The sequence below is a fragment of the Amblyomma mixtum genome, chromosome 3 (assembly GCF_055824585.1).
Source record: "Amblyomma mixtum isolate Tamu chromosome 3, ASM5582458v1, whole genome shotgun sequence".
Classification (NCBI taxonomy): domain Eukaryota; kingdom Metazoa; phylum Arthropoda; class Arachnida; order Ixodida; family Ixodidae; genus Amblyomma; species Amblyomma mixtum.
The window spans coordinates 69,387,921-69,408,969 of record NC_143014.1 but is presented as its reverse complement, the minus strand read 5'-3'; the positions used below and the strand labels follow the sequence as shown (position 1 = coordinate 69,408,969).

The 21,049-nt window shown below is 47.0% G+C and overlaps 1 protein-coding gene across 2 annotated transcripts in view; it reads right to left on the bottom strand.

Annotated features, from left to right (window-relative positions):
- Window positions 1–2,712: 2,712 nt before the first annotated feature.
- Gmd (GDP-mannose 4,6 dehydratase) overlaps window positions 2,713–21,049 on the bottom strand; it is a 43,246-nt gene continuing 24,909 nt past the window's right edge. For both annotated transcript variants that reach the window (XM_089579569.1, XM_089579570.1), the window contains one exon: window positions 2,713–3,155. In XM_089579569.1, coding sequence (XP_089435695.1) covers window positions 3,093–3,155 — 63 coding nt within the window. In that variant the 3' untranslated portion in view covers window positions 2,713–3,092. The remainder of the gene's footprint in view (window positions 3,156–21,049) is intronic.

Genomic DNA, 21,049 nt, shown 5'->3' with positions numbered 1-21,049 from the left:
ATGGGATCTTCTTTCCAATCAGTAAAGCGACGCCTCTGCCTTGCTCGTTTCTGTGGGCTTCGGCCTTATAGCCCGTAAGGGACAATTCGGTTGTGAGTGTTTCTTGTAGCAGGATGACGTGTGGCTTCTCGGTTTCTGATTTGACCATCTGCAGGAGGACCGCCCTTTTGGAGGCGATCCCCCTGCAGTTCCATTGCCAGACGCAGAGATTGCGTGTCTTATTTGGCACTGCCATGTTGACCGTTGTAGTATGGTGCCATGTTTAACATTGTCAACCGCTTACCTCGGGTGCTGTCGCCTGCTTTGCGGCGCCGGTCACAGATACTTTGGCGTCGTATTCCTTCATGTGTTAGTGATATCGGCGCTGGAAATACGGTGGCGTTTGGTTTTGTGCTCGTGGCCGTAGAAATTGCGAAGAATGCAGTGAGACCTGCACGGATACTGTGGGAACTGTTACCTGCGCTCGCTTTCTCGGGCCGCGGATCACGAGAATGATTTAGTCAGTGCTGCTGACGAAGCCGGCATCGTGTTTGGTCCGCAGAAGAGTTGGCACATCGTGGGAACAAATTATGTATTGTATGTTAACTTAATTCAATTGGTGTCTCGTATATGACGCTGTAAACAAGAATCAGCCCAATTGGGAGCTTAAATTGTTGGCGTCGCCCTTTAAACTCCTGTGTAGAAACAGTTACTCCATCAATATGGAGTAAAAATGTGCTAAATGACCTATTTTACTCCCTGCACACAGTAATGGGCAAAAAGGATTTTCCTTAAACTCCCATTTTTAAATGGAGTTTCTTGGTCTCATTGCGCCCAAATCCCCAATGGAGTAAAAAAAAAACACCATTTTGCGCTATCTGCCCAGTCACCTAGCGTTTCGCCTGCTTCTGGTCAGTCATCTGATAATGGCGCGAGTGACGACCCCTATTGGTTACCATCGTTGCTGGATTTCTGTTCACTTCTGCTCCTTCACGGGCGCCTGCCACGGTACAAAATAGGCTTGTCACCGCTTTCCGCTACAGTAAGCTATATAATTAAACTGCTCTTGTAAAGCCTCCAGTGCTCTAACCATACCTGACCTTCCCCGTTACAGCCCCCGCTTAGGCCTAATTCTCACAGCTTTTTTTCAGAGTGGTTCTCGCGGTTTGTTACATGAACATGGAACTGTGATAGAACATAGTTTCAACGCCGAGCTCTTGACTGAGCTGACGAGATTACATTTTTCTTCAGTCATATAGAAAAGGTAAGCCTTAAGGAAGTGAATATGAAATCAAACTCTGCCATACCAAAATACCTCCAGGGCCGTTTTCGTTTTCAACTTATGCTCTGCTTTTTAGTCAAATATAGCGTGGTGCATGACCGTGAAAACTACTCCACGACTTCTTTTGTTTTGAACTATTGATAATGTTACACCGCTTTATCTACGATAATAGCCAACCAAATGAGCTCGGGCAGCAAAAGCAGACGACAAGCAGATGACTCTTGCCGCCTCCGCCGGGCATGCAGACGGCGAAAAGAACGCGTGACACTGAGTTTCGCAAGTTGGGTTGCCGGCAGCCCCTGCAGCTACTGTCCATTTCCGCCGCTGGCACTGCTGTAAGAATGAGCCTGAATGAGGATAAACACACAAATTTTTGGGCTCCATTTCTGTGGGTAGAAGTTTTACTCCCTTGTACTCCTAAAAACCTCCCTTGCAAGGGGAGTAAATAAAATACTCCATTTATATAGAGTAAATAAAACCTTTCTGGGTGTGCGCTAGAGGACAAGCCATTTACTCCCATTGGGTGTTTTCTTGTTAACAGTGCATAAGTGAAATCTATAAAAGTAACAACAGCATAGTTAACGATGTCGATGCCTTTGCCGTACCATGTCAGCAACTCGAAAGTATCAGTCAGCCATAGCTACTGCACTCATGCATCACTAGTTTTACCCGAAAAAAAAAAAAAACTCGTATCAAACTGGTACAATTTAACTCAGCACGGCAGGCGAGCAGGACCGTCTAAATTTTTCCTTTTTTTTGTAGTTGTACTTTTACGTTCTGCTTATATATCAAGGTCAGAATTAAAGCCTGCACAAATGGAGTGGGATAACATTCCATTTGTGCAGGCTTTATGGTCACATCTTGACTACTATTGAACCTTAAAAAGCAGCCTTCACATTGGGCTTTCTGCCATTTCCCAGTCACAAAAGAAAAAAAAAAGGAAGACGGGGAAAAAAAAAACTTATAATGAGCAAATTCCTAGCTTTTCAGGGGCAATGCTTCTTTCAGGTAGAGGTTACAGTTATGGTTTACGGGGTTAATGTCCCAAAGAGATTCTGGTTATCAATGATGCCGTAGTGGAGGGCTCCGGATAATTTCGACTACCTGGAGTTCTAACGTGCGCATCACACAGTACATGGGCCTCTAGAATTTCACCTCCATCAAAACACGACCACTGCAGCTGGGATCAAACCTGCATTTTTTGGGTCAGCAGCCGAGCACCATAACCACCGAACCACTGGGGCAGCCCTTCAGGTCGATGAGGACAGCCTGTGCACACATGCAAAATGCTAGCAAGCACGACTGCAAGAGCTCACTGCGCATGCAGTCAAATGCATGATGTTCTATTGCATTGTGCTAAGATATAAATTCTGCGGGCTATTATTTAAAATGGGAACTAACAAAAAATGACAATTTAATTTAAGTCAAGCATACACATATACACATTTTTTCTTTCATTGCTCTTTTATTATGCAATAAAAATTCGGCACAAAGAAAACTCAATTGTTCCCAACATCACAGGTACCAGAACCCATTCTTGGTTTTCAATGACAGTAAAAATAATGCCCTCCCATGTAACAAGTAAAACAAGAATGAAAAAAAAAAGTGCTCATGCACTACTTTTATGTAGCCCCAATCAATACACTGGCACCAATACAGGGGTGCTCAATTTTCTGAATAACTGCAAGAAAAGCACTTTGCTTATAAAAATGACTGTGCCTTCATGAAGGCGTGTGAACTGCACCATCATCTCATTCTTCTGTGGGAATGTCCTTCCAAAGGTCCATATAAACAGCATCAGGCATTGGCAGGTGTAAGCTCTCGAAACATCTTAGGCAGAAGGGTTCTTTTTCATCAAGGCAATGTCAGAGTCCACCATTTCTTTGACTAGCTCCTGCAACATTTCCAACAGAAAAGATGGCAGTGTTTGTTGAGCATGGCATTTAAGCTATTAACACAGTGCCAAGCAGGCTGAAAGCTGTATACAAGTTGAAACAACTTTCATAGCATATCGCGGGTACAGATGAACTGAGCTAGGTATTTTCATAAGGGTATGGCATCTGAAGAGATGCACTTCATTCTACAATGGGACCATAATGGAATCCACAAAAGCTCGTTTTTGCTGCAGTTCCCCGCAAATCAGCCAGCCAGTCACATCTTTAACCAATTAGTGACTGGTTGAAGATGCACCATGAATGTAGAATGTGCACTACAGCCACCATCTCTGACACTGAGAACAAGAGAGGGAAATAGATTTACCAGACATCACACACTAAAATAATGGGCTAAAGCACTGATATTTGCAATGCTGACAGTCTTATACTAGAATGATACTTACAGCAACTGCAACTATGAAGTGGAGATCACGCAGACGAAGTGTGGCAGTATGAATTAATTCCCAGACCCAATGGAGATGAGAAAGATGATTATGATGATGAATACAACAGGAGCTTAAGAAAAGCTATCAAAAAGTGGGTGGCACAAACAAACATTGCACGAGCCATTCAACAAATGATTTTGGCATTGTAAGGTACGGTGATGTATTGAGTGTCCAAGTGCCATTGACACACTGCCATTTCAAAGTACCCTAAAAAAACAAAGGGAGTCTCCTTTTACATTAAACCAATGCATTTTGTAGAACAGGCTATAGAGACAAGCTGCACCCAGTCTGCTTGCAGCTTATTCATTCCCTGCAACTGTGGCTTGCAGTCCACATGACGTTAACAAATTTTTGCACTAAAAAGCAACAATGCTGGATATGAGGCATACTTTAGTACAGGGCTCCAAACTGGTTTAGACCAAACAAATTTTTTAGACTGAAGCAAAATATCAGTACAAAGGCATTTTGGCATTTTTCCCTCATTGAAATTTGGCTGCTTGCTACGGGTGTGGGGACTGAATTCGTAGCTTAGCAGCTGAATGTCATAACCGCACTGAATGACAGCAGCAGATGTCCTGCGGTGTTTACTTATGTCAACAAAAAAAGTTAAGGAAATTTTATTTGTATGATTGAAATGGCCTACAGGATGACTATACAGGGCGTTTAACCTCAGATTTCACGCTAAAAATATGCTTTTCGAGTTAGAAGAGTGCTTTTTCGGCATAGCATTGTGAGCGGTGTAGTACATCAGAAAACAGCTAAAAAGTGGTGACTAGCAGGCTGGGTAACTAACACTGAATAGTTGAATTTTTAACTATCATTGTTAGGCTCCTATAATTATTGAGATTTGTGTAGCCCACCATAAGTAACATCCATATCAGTTTATAGAATTTCAAAAACACTTAACCTATGCGCTGCGGCCCAACAAATTTGACTATGTCGATCAGTTACGTGCACTGGAGAGGTTGCTTTGCCTGCAAGCTTTACGAAAGTGCGTGTATTTTGGCACGATGTAGCCAAAATTTGTTGTGCCATAGCTACGAGGGTAACCGCGTTTTCAAAATTCTGAAAACATATATATATTACTTACGATGGGTTGCCCGCCTCTCAATAATTAAAGAGCCTAACAGTAATAGTTACAGTTAACTATTCAATATTAGTCAGTCAGCCTACTAGTTAGCACGTCTTCGCTGTATTATGATGTACTACACCGCTCACAGAGCTATGCCAGAAAAAGCGCAGTTCTAACTCAAAAAGGCTATTTTTAAAAACTGTGCAAAGTCTTAGGTGAAGCACCCTGTATATAGTTAACAGCAGAAATGTCAGCCCACATTCATAGCCACGCTAGAAATACAGCATAACCCCGCTGTAGTAAACTCTTATACTGTGAAGTGAAACTGCAGTCTCATTTCACTTTCCGTAGACGACTGTATATACATTTTTTCTCAGCTATAGTAAAAACTTTTTCCCAAAAGAACAGCTACAGTAAAGAGAGCCTGGCCATGGCAACGTGCTTCTCACGGAATGACAACATCCCGACATGTGCGAAATCTAGCATCACGAGGCCGACGAATACCGAAGATGATTAAACGGCACTTTGAGATTGCTTCAGCACCAAGCGTGAGAGCTACGAGGAGAATCCACCTTTTCAAAGGCCTTGGAGTGGTGAGGCAAAGCGTGCAGCGCTCACAGAAAAAAGTAAAGCTGGCTATGAACACAGAAAGAAGGCAGTGCAGGTCGCTGAGAAAGTAAAGCCAGTAAAGGTGCAGTGAGTAGTAGGGAAGGAAAGGAAAAGAAAGGAAAGGGTGAATGTTCGCAGCATGACAGCACGAAGTGTGGGAAAGCGGCGGCAAGAAGCAAAGGCGAGGCAGCACTGTGCGGGCGGTTTTGCCGCACTTGACTGTGTCATGTGCATTTCTTGAGTGTTTCCTCTTAAATGACACTGAGGCTGCGGAAGATGATGCCATGTTCACCTAAAGCTTTGGCTTGCACATGGAATCAGGCTCACGTTATATTTGTAGCCGCATTTTATCCATGCAAATGCAGTACTCCCACAAGATGTAGGGGAAATCGAAAGAGTAGAAACATGTGACAACTGAAAATAAATATCTCATAAAGGGCCAATAAGAAAGATGGAAGGTTTTTCTAAGCGTTTCTTTAATAAGCCAACACCTTGTGTTTAGCAAGTCACTAGAGAGCATCCTCAGAGCCATACCATCACCAACAACTGATATAATAAAGACCCTGATATAGTAAAGATTTTTGCTGGTTCGAGCTACCTTACTATAAGGGGAGCTACTGTAGCCCCGCAGCTTTGTGGTTCTTTTCATGCAATGCAGTCGTGTACCTTGACACTGCGTGCCCGGAGTCAAGAAAAAACTACTGTGCTGACAGCTCACTTTGAGACAGTTAGTGCTGCTTGCACCAGCTCGCTTCAGGTGACAATCCACACAATTCAAGCTTTTAACGAACTGGGAGTATCGATTGGCATGCTCAGCAAAGGTTTGGTTTGGTTTTATGAGCTTTAATGACTCAATGTGACTCAAACTATGACTGAAGCCATAGTGGAGGGGTCCGAAGTGGAGGACATCGCCCAGCACATGTGCCTCTAGCATTTCGCCTCCATCGAACTGCTCAGCAAAGCATCCAACGCAAACAAAATATATATGCTGAATCTAATGTTGTTTGACTAATAAGGCTGCGGAAAATGAAACCCAACTTTCCGACTGCTGTGCATGACTGGCACGCAACGGCTGGACATTGCAGTGTCTTGGCGCTCGGTTGGTGCCTGGCATCATGCAAACACACAGGCACAGAGCATAAACCACTTGTGGCACACAGTTTAAATGTTAGCATGTCTTTCAGATGCTGGCAGGCCTGCACAACGCAGTCTTGGCTGCTTGACCTCTGCTCAGTAGCCTCTATGGTAGTAGCAGAGTGCTGGCAAAGTGTGTGAGGTGGAGACAGAGCAGCACTTTTAGCCAGAGTTAATTTTGCAGCTTTCAAAAAACAGCTACATGAAGGCAGTAAGGACCTCTCCCATGGCGGAAGGAGACTTCTGTCTGCTTTCACACCTCTTAGTGACACATTCATACCAACCGCATCCACTTGCTGCACTCACTGTTGAATTTCTCACTGTATGTGCTTTATCAATGTTTGATGTAAATCTCTCTTGTGGTTCAGACAAATTTTAGAGCAACACAGCACTAACTAATGTTCAGTGCAGCAAGTTCATTATGACAACAGAATTTGCCAGAATGGCTTCATTGCATGACGTTCACAAATACAAGCGCTTCAATAGAGGTGGTGTTGGGGAACTGAAAAATTGTTAAAGCTTCAAGAAATGCACTGCATGAAAGTTCATTACATCCAGGTATAACTATATTTTTGTACAGGAAAAAAAAATTCGGAGTACTATTTGCAAGTAGAAAAACACAACACTGCATTTCTTCAAACGTGTTACCGGCAAAAGCGGTTATTCACAAGTTCACCATGAAGCCTCTCTTTTGTTTCATCATAGCAGAGTAGAAACCCTCTATAGTAACGTTGCTCAGACCAGCAAAAATCTTTATTAGTGTCTTTACTATATATCAGTTGTTGGTGATGGCATGGCTCTGAGGATGCTGCCTGGTTAGAGTGTTAGGTTAGAAAAAGACACTTTGAAATAGCTTCCATTCTGCTTTTATCGTTCCATTATGTGCTAATAATTTTTTTAATTACCACAGTTTATGTTCTCCAGTTTTCGATTTCATCCAAGTCCTGTGGAAGTACTGCCACATTTGCATGAATATAACACAGCCACGAATGCAGCAATGGCATAGAGTTAAAGCATCCACCTTGCGTGCAAGAGGACCGGGGTTCAAATCCCAGTGCCACGCAAATCTCCACCGGATTAAAAAAAAAAAAACCCGCATGTCGATGGAATTGCATAACCAGGCCTGAGGTGCAGCCTGATCTCTGTGAACAGAACCGACAACGCACTCCCTCACCAAAGCAGGATGTGACCACCCTAGTGTAGTACTTGGCCACAACCTTCTATGAACAAACCGATTAGCCCTCGGCCCTCAGTCCCCAGCAGCTGCAGAGCAACTGACATGGCCGTGGTCAGACCTATGACACAGCAAGAATCTCTGGCTCCAGACAGGCCATCATTGGAAACTGCACCTGGCAACATTTAACGCTAGAACCTTATCTAGTGAGGCTAGCCTAGCAGTGCTGTTTGAGGAACCAGCAGGTATTAAATGGGATGTCATAGGGCTTAGCGAGGTTAGGACAGATGAGGCTTATACAGCACTAAGGGGCAGGCACATACTGTGCTATTGTAGATTAGCTGACAGATGAGAACTAGGAGTTGGGATTCCTCATCACTCAGGATATAGCTGGACACATAGAGGAGTTCTATAGTATTAACGAGGGGGTGGCGGCCATCGTAATTAGGTTGTGATGTGTTGGGTTTAATGGCGCATAAGCTGCTAAGGCTATCATGCGCCAAGCTCAAGGTAAAGAATTCTTTTGTGCAGATTTTTGCTGATATGTGAAAAAACAGTGATGTAGAGGGTCTAAAAAGTTAGTTTGCTCTATCCAGTAATGTGAGAGGAAGGAAATTTTATAAATGGCTACTAGTAAAAAGCTTTAAAGAAGGCCGGGCAACCTTAGCAGCCATCCTTGGCTAGGCAAGGTTCCTGAGGTTCCCAACCAATCAAATAAAGACCTCAGCCTTCTTCTCAGGAATGAGAAAATGGCTGAAGTGTACCATATACTAAAGCGGTGCAGTGAATCAAAATTTAGTTTCTCAAGAACACCTGCTTCTTTAAAAGCTTAAAAGGCAAGACAGGCTAACAATGGCACTCTCACCTAAGAGCAGGGCTGGGTGTAAAGGAATGCATTCATTATAAAACTTACTACAGTGCTTCTTTCTTAGTTTTTTGAGTTCTGCACAAAAGAAGAAAATATGCTTTATTGTGAGCTAGTCTCTACATTGTTCACCAAGAGGTCTGTCTTATTTCGTCAATAAGAAATTATGTCTAATGTGTGTACGTCCAACGCGGAGACTGTCGTGTTCGTCGACCAAGCGACGCCAGGCCGCGCCAACAGCCCTTGCCTCCTCCGCGCAGACTCGCCGCCCGCTTCCAAGAAACAAGCGCGGGCCGGCCGCTCCCACAAAAGCAGGCATGCGTCTGTCTCCCCCGACGACATCTGATCCCCACAGCCCGTCGACTGACGCATTCCACAGCAGCGGAAGTGCTTTCTTGTACACTCGCTCTCTCTCTCTCTCCACCTCTCCCTCTACGGTAATAAACCCCCAGTCTACACCCAGCAACTGCCTTGAGAGGTTCCTCGCATGCGGGGCTCCCCACGCCCCGAACTAACACAACCATTAACACTGGCGACGAGAAGTAGGATCTAGAACGCACGCAGTTCGAAGTGTCACCGATGGCTACTGGAGGACTACACGGTGGCATCGAGCCTTTTAACGGCAAGAATTGGGCATCGTGGATACAGCGCCTCGCCTTCTACTTCGTGGCAAATGACGTCTCCAACGAAGCAAAGAAGCGCGCGCTCCTCCTGACGCTAAGCGGAGCCGACACCTTCGAGACTGCCTGCGCGCTGGTCGCACCGAAGACTCCTGGAGAAGTCAGCTATGAAGATCTGGTCACACTTCTCCAGAAGCACTTCGATCCCAGACCATCTGAGCTGTACAGCCGGTACGTTTTTCAGCGACGTGACCAGCTGCCGGAGGAGTCGATCAGCAGCTACGTCGCAGCCCTCAGAGGTTTGACAGCCGATTGCAACTTTGGGGTGCTAACGACAACGTCTGCAACATCGACGCCTCCGACAGAAAGCGATACAGCCGTCGTAACGAACCCCACCATGCTGCCCCAGGACGTCATGCTTCGCGACAGGTTTGTGTGCGGGATCCGCGACGAGCACCTGCAACAGAGACTGTTCGCGGAGAAAGATTTGACGTTCCAACGTGCTTTGGACCTAGCTCTGTCATCAGAAAGTGCGTCAAGGCAGCAGCGAGGACTCAAGGGAGCGACGAGCTCCGCAGAAGTGCACAAGACTTCTCAACCCACAAAGGAATGCAAGAACGCACCGCAGCAACGGCGTTGCTACCGATGTGACGGCTTGCACGACGCTGCTACCTGCAAGTTCAGGACAGCTCAATGCCGCTTTTGTTCCAAGAAGGGTCACATCGAGAACGCTTGCATCACTCGGAAGAAGAAAAGCAAGGGAGACAAGTCTAACACCAGGCAAGGAACGCACAGTGTGAGCGCTCAGTCCACGAGCAACGACACTACGCACAGCGATCCATGCTACGAGCTTCACGCAGTAAGTGGGCGAAAACCCTGCCCCAAATACCTTGTTGTCGTTGAAGTCGAGGGAAGGCACCTAACGTTCGAAGTCGACACGGGTGCATCATGTTCTCTGATCAGCGAGGCTGTTTACCACCAAACATGGCCAACGAACGCCCCGAAGCTTTCGAGAGAACCCCTTGACCTACGCACTTGGTCGGGAGAGGAACTTCGCACCCTCGGATCAGCACAAGTTCGTGTGCGATTTAAATCAAAGGAATGTGTGCTACCCCTGCTGGTGATGAAAGGAACTGGCTGCAACTTGCTAGGACGTGACTGGTTTTCGGCGCTGCACATCTGCGTGCAGGGAATTAACCAGGTAGCTGAGCCAAGTGAAAAGCTCCGGGAGGTTCTCGCACGCCATCCTGATGTATTCAAACAAGACATCGACGGCTACGTGGGACCTTTGGTTCATTTGGACTTGGAAGAAGGCGCAAAGCCAAAGTTCTGTAAGGCACGTCCAGTACCTCTAGCCTACCAAGAGCCAATGGAGGAAGAGCTCGACCGTCTGCAAAAGCAAGGCATCTTGGAGCCGACGCAACATGCCGTGATGGCCACACCTTTAGTGTGGGTGCGCAAAAGGGACGGCACATTTCGCGTTTGCGGCGACTACAGGAGCACGGTAAACGCAGTGGTCAAGAAGACGGCGTACCCGCTACCGACAACCGCGGAGGTATTCGCAAAGTTGCGGGGTGGCACCATCTTCTCAACGCTTGACCTCTACCAGGCCTATCAACAGCTCAAGGTCGACGACGAGACAGCCGCATTGCTCACCGTCAACACCACCAAGGGATTGTTCAGGGTGAACCGGCTGCCTTTCGGAATATCTGCTGCTCCTGCCATCTTCCAGCGTATGATGGAGACAACACTAGCAGGAATTCCAGGGGTGAGTGTTTACCTTGACGATATCATTGTCAGTGGAAAAGACACTACAGAGCATGCGCAACGTCTGGACCAAGTCCTGTCGAGGCTAAGCGAGAAAGGGTTGCGCCTCAAGCAAGAGAAATGCCGCTTCGGCATAAGCTCAGTCGAGTTCTTAGGACACAAGATTGACGCTAAGGGTGTCCACACGACCGAGGAAAAGGTCCAGGCAGTCCTTCACGCGCCGAAACCGACTGACAAGACCTCTCTGCAGGCCTTCCTAGGGCTCCTAGCATTCTATGATCGGTTTTTGAAGAACAGAGCTACGGTTGCCGCAGATCTATACAAGCTCCTTGAGAAGAACAGGCCCTGGGCGTGGGAGAAAAAGCACCAGACTGCGTTCGACGCGCTTAAGAGGTTGATACGATCTTCAACAGTGCTTGCGCATTATGACGAGACAAAGCCTCTCCTTCTGTCCGTGGATGCGTCACCATATGGCGTCGGCGCAATTCTCGCTCAGAAAGATGCGTCCGGCAGAGAGGCTCCCATTGCTTTCGCGTCGCGAACTTTGGGAAGCGCGGAGAAAAACTACTCCCAGCTGGACAAGGAGGGTCTCGCGGTGGTTTATGGCGTGAGCCACTTTCACCAGTATATCGCTGGCCGGCACGTGACCGTATTAACGGATCACCAACCGCTCCTGGGCATCATGGGAGAAAAGAAGCAGTTACCTCAGGTGCTCTCACCTAGGATGACCCGATGGTGTTTAAAGCTAGCCACGTATGACTACAATTTGGTGTACAGGCCTGGACGCCTGCACCAAAATGCTGACGCACTCAGCAGGCTGCCACTGCCCGCCCAGGTAGATGAACCATGCCCACCTGGAGATGTGCTCATGCTGGCTTCCACGCCAAGCTTCGAATTGTCCCCACGTCAATTCGCGGAAATGACCCAGGAAGACCCGTTACTATCCCGCGTAGTGAGAGCTGTCGCTATTGGAGAGCTGCACAGGTTGCCCAAACAGGAATTTTCGGCGTTCACTAAGCTTGGACCTGAGCTTTCGCTACAAGAGGGTTGCCTTCTTAGAGGTATCAGACTGGTCGTTCCGGCGAAAGCAAGGAAAGACGTGCTCGGCGCGGCACACACTGGTCACAGGGGCATAGTTGCTATGAAGGCATGCGCTCGAAGCTATTTCTGGTGGCCCGGTGTCGACAAAGACATCGAGAACCTGGTCAAAAGGTGTTCGGCTTGCTGCCAGCATCAAAGAGCGCCACCCAAGGCACCACCTCCCGATTGCAAGCGCGCAACAGCACCATGGCACATAATCCACGCTGACTTCGCGGGCCCCGTGGAAGGAAGGATGCTGCTAATTGTTGTCGACGCGTACAGCAAATGGCTCCAAGTGCACTGCATGCGAAACATACAGTCATCGACTTTGATCGAGGAACTACGAAACCTGTTCGCGACGTTCGGCCTTCCCGAAAGGCTGGTAACAGACAACGGCCCGTCCTTTGTTTCTACGGAAATGGAAAATTTCCTAAAGAAGAACGGGGTGACGCACATTACGAGTGCGCCCTATCATCCAGCCACTAATGGGCAAGCCGAAAGAATGGTTTTCGAGACGAAGCAGGCTTTGGCCAAGGACCAGTTTGGAACATTCGCGTGCAGACTGGCTCGATTTCTGCTCAAGCAGCACACAACGATTTCAGCGACGACGGGCAGAACGCCAGCCGCACTCATGTTCGGTCGCGAGCTCACAACGGCACTCACACGCATTCAGCCACGACCTGCTGAGGAAGCGACCTCTGACCACAGCGTGGCTAATTCGCCGAGAGGAGTGCACGTAGGACAACCGGTCTTTATCCGCAACTTCACAGGAAGCCCTGCTTGGATTGAAGGAACCGTATTAAAGAGGCTCGGACATCGATCTTGGCTAATCAAGTCTAAAAACGGAACGGTTCGTCGGCACCTGGATCACATTAAGCCAGGTGCAGCAGCCTACCCGACGGATGATCCGCCGCCAGACCATCGGACGAACGGACCAGCAGCAAGCGAACAATACACTGTGCCGGCTCCGTACGTGATCCCGCTGCCAGCGGAAACTTCGCCTGTGTTCGATCGGCCTACAGCGCCCCCCTCCGAACATGGAGAACCGGCGGCCAGTCTGGACGACCGTGCGACGCAACCTTGCGGAGACCAACCCAATGGGTCCACGCAACAGCAAGCGCTTCGACCCCAGCGTGAACGGCGCCCGCCCGACCGATACGGTGACCACAACTAAGGAGGAAGGGATGTCGTGTTCGTCGACCAAGCGACGCCAGGCCGCGCCAACAGCCCTTGCCTCCTCCGCGCAGACTCGCCGCCCGCTTCCAAGAAACAAGCGCGGGCCGGCCGCTCCCACAAAAGCAGGCATGCGTCTGTCTCCCCCGACGACATCTGATCCCCACAGCCCGTCGACTGACGCATTCCACAGCAGCGGAAGTGCTTTCTTGTACACTCGCTCTCTCTCTCTCTCCACCTCTCCCTCTACGGTAATAAACCCCCAGTCTACACCCAGCAACTGCCTTGAGAGGTTCCTCGCATGCGGGGCTCCCCACGCCCCGAACTAACACAACCATTAACAGAGACGACATAGAATTACTTACAAATTGTTCCTGGTACCTACAAGTCTTCCATTCACCCAGGACGGGCTTTACAAAGTGCAGCTTGTTAACCGGGCCCATGAAGCCTGCCATTTTGCTCTCAGTTTATTTTGGACAAACTTCATGCAGTCTTTATGCGGTATGTTTACTTGTTTCACTTTACCATTATGGCCAAGTGTGGCACATGCGTCAGTGCTCTCGTTCCCACTGATTCCCACGTGACTAGGAACCCAGCAGAACTTTATTGGTTTGGTTTGGTTTATGGTGTTTAACGTCCCAAAGCGACTAAGGCTATGAGAGACGCCGTAGTGGAGGGCTCCGGAAATTTCGACCACCTGGGGTTCTTTAACGTGCACTGACATCGCACAGTACACGGGCCTCTAGAATTGTGCGTGTTGTGTTGTGTTGGTTTTATTGGCGCATAAGCAGCTAAGGCTATCATGCGCCAAGAACAAGGTATGAAAAAAAATATGTTTGAACAGAGTTTGAAAACAAAGTGGATAAAAACGGTGGTGTAAAGGGCCTAAAAGTTATTTTTACTAAGTAGCTGATGAAAGACAAGAATTAAAAAAAAATGTCTGATAGCAGAAACCTTTAAAGGTTGGGTTACCTCCGCAGACATCCTTGGCTCGGCAAGGATTTCGAGGCTCCCAACAGCTCAGATAAAGACCTCAGCCTCCTTCTCGTGATTGAGAAGGTGGCTGAGGTGTATAATTGTATGTAACGAAGCACAGGGTGAGTAGATTAGAGTTGATGAAGAATACTGGCTTCCCTTAAAAAGCTAAAAACACACGGTATACTGACAAGTGCATCTTTGCCTAAAATCAATGCTGGATGAAAAGGAATGTGTTCTTTGTAAAAGGTAGTAAAATGTTTTTTTCTTAGTGATTCAAGTTCCGTACATGAGAATAATATGTGGTTTACTGTTAGTTCATCTCCGCACTTTTCACAAACAGGTTTGTCTTCTTTTGTAAGTAGGAAGTTGTGTGTGAGATGTGTGTGTCCAATACGGAGGCGGCATAAAATAACTTCGATGAAACGTTCTTGGTGGGAGCATGACTTCCATTCTTCTATAAATGGTTTTACTAAGTGGAGCTTATTATTACCTTCAATATTCCATTCAGACTGCCATTTATCTCTGAGCTTAAACTGTACTAACTTCATGCCATCTTTGTAGGGAATGTTCACTTTCTTTATTTCTTTGTTGCGAGCTTTTCCAGCACATTCATCTGCTTTCTCATTGCCAGCGATTCCAATGTGGCTGGGAACCCAGCAAAATTTTATGTCTTGTCCCTGTATTGTGGCGCTGGTTATGTTATGTATGATATCCCCGATTAGTGGCATCACTGCATTGCTATGGTGAAGTGAGGTTAGTATGCTCAGAGAATCAGTGTAAATGATACTGTTCTGAATGTTCTCATTCATTATTTTTTCTACAGCCAGTAAGACTGCGTAACACTCGGCGGTGAAAATGGATGCACACTCAGGTAGCCGTACTATTTTTTCCCAATAATTCTGAACTACAGCACTTCCCACGTAGTGCGCCGATTTTGATCCATCGGTATAAAATGCTTCGTATTCTCTGTATTTTTCCTTGAGTGCTAAATATTCTTGTAATATCTGTTCATGTGGTGTATGTTTTTTCCGAAATTGTGTTAATGTGAAGTCGCACACAGATGGTAGGCAGTACCAAGGCGGGAGTGGATCAGGTTTGCGGGCAGTATTAGGTAATATGTTCATTATGTCTAGTTCTTGGCATTTCTCTTCAAAGCGGAGAAGAAGTGGTCTGATTGCTAGAGGTTTGTTGGTAAATATTATTCGAGATGGACACTTTGTAACGAGTGGGTAACAGATGTGTTTAGGCTGGGAACGGATCTTTAAAATGTATGAGCATGTGAGCATTGTTCGTCTGTCTGCAAGTGGTGGTTCATTGGTTTCTACGTAAAGGCTTTTTATGGGTGATGTTCTGTAAGCACCAGTTGAAAGACGCAAACCCATATTGTGCACAGGGTCCAGTCGCTTCAAGTACGACGGCCTTGCTGATCCGTACACTATGCAGCCATAATCTAAAACGGAACGTACTACAGAGCGATAAATCTGTAGAAGGCATACCCGATCAGAACCCCAGTGTTTGCGTGAAAGGACTTTAAGTATGTTCAGTGATAGCGACGCTTTCTTCTTTAGTGCGTTTATGTGAGGCAGGAAAGTAAGCTTTTTATCGAAGGTGATGCCGAGAAATTTGTGTTCCTTTTTTAAAGGCAGTGTGGTTTGGTTTAGGTGTAATGTGGGATCTGTGTGCAAGCCTCGTTTGAGTGAAAAAAGTAAGGCTACTGTTTTCTGTGGTGAGAACTGGAAACCATTCTTGTCTGCCCATGTTGCCAGTTTGTTGATTGTAAGTTGTACTTGTCTTTCACATGTAGATATATTGGAAGATGTGCACGCTATCTGAAGATCGTCGACATAGACTGAATATGTTATGGACCTTGGTATAATTTTGTTAAGAGAATTCATTTTTACAATAAAAAGAGTTGTGCTTAGAATACACCCTTGAGGCACTCCGTTTTCCTGAATAAAATCTCTTGATAGGGTTGAGCCTAGACGAACATTAAATGAACGGTTAGTCAAAAAGTCTTTAATTGAGTTCAGTATTCTGCCACGGATGCCAAGCTCAGCTAAGTCCTGGAGGATCCCGAACCTCCAGGTAGTATCATATGCTTTTTCTAAATCAAAAAAGACGCTAAGACAGTGTTGCTTGTGTATAAAAGCTTCTCTGACAGTATTTTCAAGGCGGACTAGGTGGTCTGTAGTGCAGCATCCCTTTTTAAATCCACACTGATGGATATCAAGATGTTCACCGGATTGAAGAACAAAGGTTAGTCTTATATTTAGGACACTCTCGAAGGATTTGGCGAGGCAACTAGTCAGGGCTATGGGTCTATAACTGTTAGGAGAAGTTGGGGGTTTACTAGGCTTAAGAAGCGGTACAATAATAGCTTTCTTCCAGGCTTCCGGTATTTTCCCAGACATGAATATTGTGTTAAAGAATCTCAAAAGTGCGTCCACGGCTGGCTCGGAAAGATGCGCAAGCATTTCATAGTGTATTTCGTCGGGTCCTGGAGCAGTTTTTTTGCCGGCAGATAGTACTTTATTGATTTCTTGGAGGGTAATTAGACAATTGTATTTTTCATTTGTGCCTCCACTTGTTGGGAGCCTCTGTTTTTCAGCTGTGTTTTTGTATTTTAAAAAAGACTGTGTATAGTGAGATGAACTTGAAACTGCAGCGAAATGTTCCCCTAGTATGTCTGCCTGTTCCTCTATGCTTGTTTGTGTGCCGGGTGTTGTTAAAAAAGGAATTGTGAAGGGTGAAAAGTTTCCATTTAATTTGCGAACCTGCTCCCACATTTTTTTAGATGTCATCTGACTGTTAATGGATGAAACATAACTCTGCCATGATGCTTTCTCGGCACCCCGACGGACGTACCGAGCTTTGGCTCTTGCCTTCTTAAAATTAACGAGATTTTCATGTGTAGGATACCGGCGAAATTTACCCCAAGCTCTGTTTTGTAGTTTTTTTGCATCCTTGCACTCTTTTGTCCACCATATTTTATGTTTTCGTTGCACCACTCCTGACGATTGTGGAATAGCTGTGAGTGCGGCAGTTATGATACAATTAGTGAACTTTTCATTTATCTGGTCGATGGAGAGATTATCTAAAAGTATATTTTCTAAATTTGCCTTTGCTCTAAAAAGTGACCAGTCGGCGAGGTGAAGCTTCCAGCGCCGTGGCCTTGTCGGGATTATTTCCGGTGGGGATGTTAAAGTGATTAGTATAGGGAGGTGGTCACTGCCATATGGGTTGTCAATGACATCCCATTTAAAATCATTAAAAACAGAAGGTGAGCTAAAAGACAAATCTAAAAAGGTCATTTTCCCCGAGGCAGGGGAGCAGTAGGTGGCTTTTCCTGTATTTAAAAGACATACATTGTTTGTGAGGATAAAATCTTCGATTATTTGACCCCTAGAGTCACAGTGCTCGCTTCCCCAAAAAGGGGAGTGAGCGTTAAAGTCCCCAACTACTAGATATGGTTCTGGAAGTTCATTGATAAGTTCTTGTAAATCGTGGAGTGTTAATGTAGAATGTGGAGGAATATATACAGAACAGAGAGAAATTGTTTTATGGCTGACGACACTGACCGCAACAGCTTCAAGCTTCGTTTTGAGTGCGATTTCTCGAGCAGGGACGCCGCTTTGCACGACAATCGCGACGCCTCCAGAGAGTCTATTTGCCTGTTCACGATCTCGTCTAAAAGTTTTATAATGCTTCAGGATGTTCATATGTTGCGGACCTAAATTGGTTTCCTGGAGACATAAGGCTACGGGTGACATTGACCCTAAAATGTTTTTTATGTCATCGTAATTTCTCAATATTCCTCTACAGTTCCACTGAACTAGAAAAGCCATGTTAATGTTTTGGGGTAGGAGCAACGAGAGGTTTACTTATGTTCTGGGGCCGTTATGGTAGCCCTGCCTTTTTTTCGCTCAAGAGAGCTGTTCCGCCGCTGTAGAGCAGGCGGGCTGGGAGTTTGGTCCATCACCTCGGAAGAGGTGCTGGACGACCGCGAAGAAGCCGCGGGTGTGTGGGTGTCAGGCCTCCCCCGACGGGGGGAAGTCCTGCGGGATGCTGACTTGTGGGCCGGCACTCCCTGGCTTGTAGTTGGCAGAGCAGCTTTCGCTGTCTCTGCCTGGGGCGTGGATGGCACTGCCACAGGCGCGGTGGAAGTGGCCGCGGCAGGTGCCGGAGCGCTGTGTGGTGCTACGCCCCCGCGCACCACATCAGCGAAGTTAGGTTTCGCTGTGAAGGAGAATGTGTTGGTAAGCGCAAAACGCCTCCTCGCTTCTTTGAATGAAATGTTTTCTTTGGTCTTAATGGTGATGATTTCTTTTTCCTTTTTCCAGGACGGACACGCCCTGGAGTATGCAGCGTGATCTCCTTCACAATTCGCGCAGCGTAGGGCTGCGTCGCATTCCTCAGAAGGGTGGTCCTTCGAAGCGCATTTCGCGCAGGTTTTGCGGCCGCGGCAACTCTGTGAGCCGTGGCCAAACTTCTGACAGTTAAAACAGCGGCGGGGATTGGGTATGTAGTGTCTGACGGTGATTTTCAGGTATCCAACATCGATTGTTTCGGGCAAACTGCTGGTGTTAAACGTGAGGACCATGTGTTTGGTGCCTATTTCTTTGTTGTCTTTGCGGATTTTGATTCTGTGCACGTCAATTACATTTTGATCAGAAAGTCCTTCAAGCATTTCGGTTTCTGTTAGGTGGATGAAGTCAGCCTCTGAGATAACGCCTTTAACTGTGTTAAGAGATCGGTGGGGAGTCACGGAGACAGAGATGTCCCCTATGGAAGCAATGTTTGAGAGTTTCGAGCATTGGATGCTCTCACGGAGTTCGAGGAGTAGGTCGCCGCTTGACATTTTGGATACCTTGTAGCCAGGCCCTAAGGTATCTGTTAAGCATTTGGTAACAAGAAATGGGGATATGATTCGGGCTTGCTTTTGTTCACAGTTACTGTGTATAACATGAAACTTAGTGAAAGTGGGCTTCTTTTTCATGAAAAAGTCTGATGCTTCGTTCCGCACTCTTTTAAGAGAGCGATCGGGTTTGGAAAGGGGGGGAGCCATAAAAAATTGATGTTTTTCGGTCATGGTGCCAGCCACCCACCATGGAGTCCAACAAGGGGACGCGACAGGAACTTGAAAGAAAGTCCTGCCCACGCCAGCTGTACACCTTAACTATAACCTAATATGACTCAACACAGGGTAGTTGGTCACACACGGTTAACCCTCGCCGCCAGGAAAAAGAGGAAAAAACCAAGAAGGGAGGAGGATACAGGAGAGTTGTAAGAAAGGAGATAGGAAAGTGAAAGATGGAGAGGAGAACAGGAAAAGGCGACTGCCGATTTCCCCCGGTCGGGTCAGGCCGGAGGTGCCGTCTACAGGAAGCTGGGGCCAAAGTGGTGTGTTGCCTCCGCCGAGGGGCCTTAAGGGTCCAAACGCTCGGCATCGACTCAACCACCAGGATCCCCTTTTCCCCGGACACGGCGATGCCACGCACGGCTAAGCGCGGATGCTCGGGTCCGTGGTGACGCATTGTTCACCATCATCCCCCTGTGGGGATGTCCCTGCGGATGCTCGGGTTAACCCCGTGGTGTCGCCACTCACCAACGTCTGCATGCTGCAGACGTCTCCCTGCGGGGACTAGAATTGTGCGTCCTTGTGTATCAGCTTTTATCACATTATGTATTATGTTTCCTATTATGTGTTCAACTGCATGTCTGGGGTTTATTGCTGTGATTATGCTGAAGGAGTCAGTGTAGATAACACTGTTCTCTATGTTTTTCTTTAATAGTTGTTCCCCAGCAACAGCAATGGTGAAGCATTATGCTGTAAAAATTGAAGCGCACTAAGGCAGCCTGACTACTTTCTCCCACTTCCCTTATATTATCGCACTCCCTACATGGAGTGCTGTTTTGGAACCATTTGTGTACAAATCTGTAATTATCGTATTTTTCGCTTACTGCAAAAAACTTTTGCTGTACATATTCCTGTGGGGTTTGCCTTTCGTGAATGTGTGTCTGTGCGAAACCGCATACATCAGGAAACGTGTACCAAGGCTGCGATGGATCGGGTCTCTGGGCAACATCGGAAAGAGCGTCTACAGCCGAACCCGGATATATCGAACCCGCATACTTCGAATTATTGGCTATATCGAACACACAGATTACCCCCCCTTGAAAATACTGTGTAAAAGTAGAGGACAGTTGCGTTGTACATCGAATTCCATTTTCGCCGGACATTGGATATATCGAACACCGTGCCGCGTCGCGCCCCTGGAAAGTGCGCTTTCCCCAAAGACATTCCTGTCTGGTCCTCAGCCGCCTCAGCGGAGAACATTTCCGCAGTCAGTCAGGAGGCGCAGGGTCTTTTTTTTTTTTTTTTTTTTTTTTTTGTTCCCAGTTTTTGCGCCCCACCGGCGCGAGCATTCCCGCTCTTCCTGTCCTGCCGGCCTGTGCTTGGTCAAGATCATTGGAGCTCAGCGAAGAGCGTGCACTGCATGGAGATGCTCGGCGATGTTTCCAAGCCACGCTTCCTGGGGAAAGGAAGAGGGAGAAAACGGTTGCTCGTGGGTCTGGGGAGAAGAGAGCTCAGAAAAAAAAAAAAAAAAAAAAAAAAAAAAAAAAAAGCGAGCGAAGCCCAGAGCACCGATCTTTCTCCCTGCTCTTTCTTTTCCCTCTGTCGTTCCTTCGAAGCCAGGTTGACTGCTGCTCACATAGGCTTCGCTCGGACCGCTCCATCTGCGCCTCGCGTGTTTTTCTTGTGTGTGCCTGTGTTCCAACGCGCGATGTGAAGCAGGCCACAGTAGCCAACTGTTTTGGCAAGGCAGGCCTTGAAGTGGCCGGAGATGAATGTCCGGAACATTTAGATGACGATGAGTGCTTGGACGACGAGTTTCGCGACTTGTCCAATTTTCATGGTGCCGTTCCGTCTGAAGT